The sequence below is a fragment of the Solanum dulcamara genome, chromosome 1 (assembly GCF_947179165.1).
Source record: "Solanum dulcamara chromosome 1, daSolDulc1.2, whole genome shotgun sequence".
Taxonomy (NCBI): domain Eukaryota; kingdom Viridiplantae; phylum Streptophyta; class Magnoliopsida; order Solanales; family Solanaceae; genus Solanum; species Solanum dulcamara.
In genome coordinates this window covers 73,140,853-73,142,521 of record NC_077237.1, presented here as the reverse complement: position 1 = coordinate 73,142,521, position 1,669 = coordinate 73,140,853, and the positions used below count along the sequence as shown (strand labels likewise).

The 1,669-nt window shown below is 41.2% G+C and overlaps 1 protein-coding gene across 1 annotated transcript; it reads left to right on the top strand.

Moving 5' to 3' along the window:
* The first annotated feature begins 380 nt into the window (after positions 1 to 380).
* On the top strand, positions 381 to 1,418 carry LOC129894036 (uncharacterized). The gene is made up of 2 exons (XM_055969532.1): positions 381 to 649; positions 1,106 to 1,418. Exons 1-2 carry the CDS (start codon positions 381 to 383, stop codon positions 1,416 to 1,418), a joined length of 582 nt encoding a protein of 193 aa, XP_055825507.1.
* The last annotated feature ends 251 nt before the right edge of the window (positions 1,419 to 1,669 follow it).

The window sequence follows — 1,669 nt, the reverse complement described above, 5'->3', positions numbered from 1 at the left end:
TCACTGTTCTAGAGCCTAAATTTTGATGCTGATCACTTAATGTATATATTTGAACATTCAGGGGTACGGCGGGGGCCTTGTCTCGCCATATGTTGTGGTTACTATTCTTAGAGGTCTGTAAACATATGTGTATGTGGGTTGTTTGTGAGTTAGTTTCGATGTTGCCTATTCGATATGTTGTGAATGTTTTTGTTATAGCAGCCTTGTTGGCTTGCGTGCCCTTTCATGATATGATATGAATGGAAGAGGCTACAGGAACATGAAAAAGTTTTAACTCATTGGGGTTTTTTTTCGAGTAGTATCCCCTTGTTCATAGTTCAGCATGACTATAACAGATAGGTAGGTATACGGGGGTCCAGGTCGGACCCCAGTCGTGGCCTATGGGGTTGGATCGTGACATTTCTCCTCCTAATGCTCTTACCCCGACATCTAGAGTGAGGGATTTAGCAAGGGTGAACCCTCTCGAATTCTGTGATTCAAAGGTAGATGAAGATCCTAAAGAGTTCATTGATGAAGTGTATAAGGTGGTGGACATTATAGGGGTGACTTTGGAAGAGAAAGCAGAGTTGGCGGCTTATAAACTCAAGGGTATCACCCAAGTTTGGTACACTCAATGGAAGTCCGAGAGAGTTGAAGGTCTTATTGGTTGGTAAGTCTTCAAACTTGCTTTTCTTGATCGTTTCTTCCCACTAGATCTAAGGGAAGCAAAAGTAATGGAGTTCATTAATCTCAAGCAAGGTCAAATGAGTGTGAGGGAGTATACCCTCAAACTCATCAAGCTATCTAAGTATGCTCTTTCTTTGATTACCGATCCCTATGCCCGAATGAATCAATTTATATCAGGAGTGTCCAACCTAGTTGCTAAAGAATGCTGAACTGCTATGCTTATGAAAGAAATGGATATATCTTAGCTCATGACCTATTCCAAACAAATGGAAGTTGAAAAGCTTAAAAAGAGAAAGATGAGAGAGTTCAAGAGGGCTCGGTTTGAAGGTGGTTTCTCTAATGCTAAGACCGGTAGTGGTAATGGTCATTTTCAACAAGGCCAAAGATTCCAAGGTCAAGGTTCCTCTTAAGATTCGGACCAAAGATTTGACAAGCATAGGGTGTCATACTCTAAGGGCCAAGGTGGAGGTGTGAATGCTAGTGGTACTACTCTCCCTAAGTTCACCAAGTATGGAAGGAACCATGGGGGTAAGTGTTTGATTGGAATGGGTGCTTGTTTTGGATGTGGTAAAATGGGGCACAAGATCCCTAAATGCCCTAATAAAGGGAGAGAAGGACGTCCTCAAGGGCAAGCTACTCAAGGGGGACAAGCTCAACAAGGTGATGGTCAACGCCAAAATAGGTTCTATGCCCTACATGCTACGCAAGATGTAGATGAGACTCTTGATGTTGTTATGGGTCTTTACTTTTGACGTTTATGTATTACTTGATCCAGGTGCCAACTTCTCTTTTGTTACTCCTTATCTTGCTATGAGATTTGATGTGTTCCCCAAAATTTTATTAGAGCCTTTTTCGGTTGATACTCCCATTGGTAATTTGATGTTAGCCAAGAGAGTTTATAGAAATTCTCCCTTGTCAGTCTTGCATAAAGTTATTCCAGTGATATTGTTAAACTTGACATGATCTATTTTGACATCATTCTTGGTATGGATTGGTTACATAC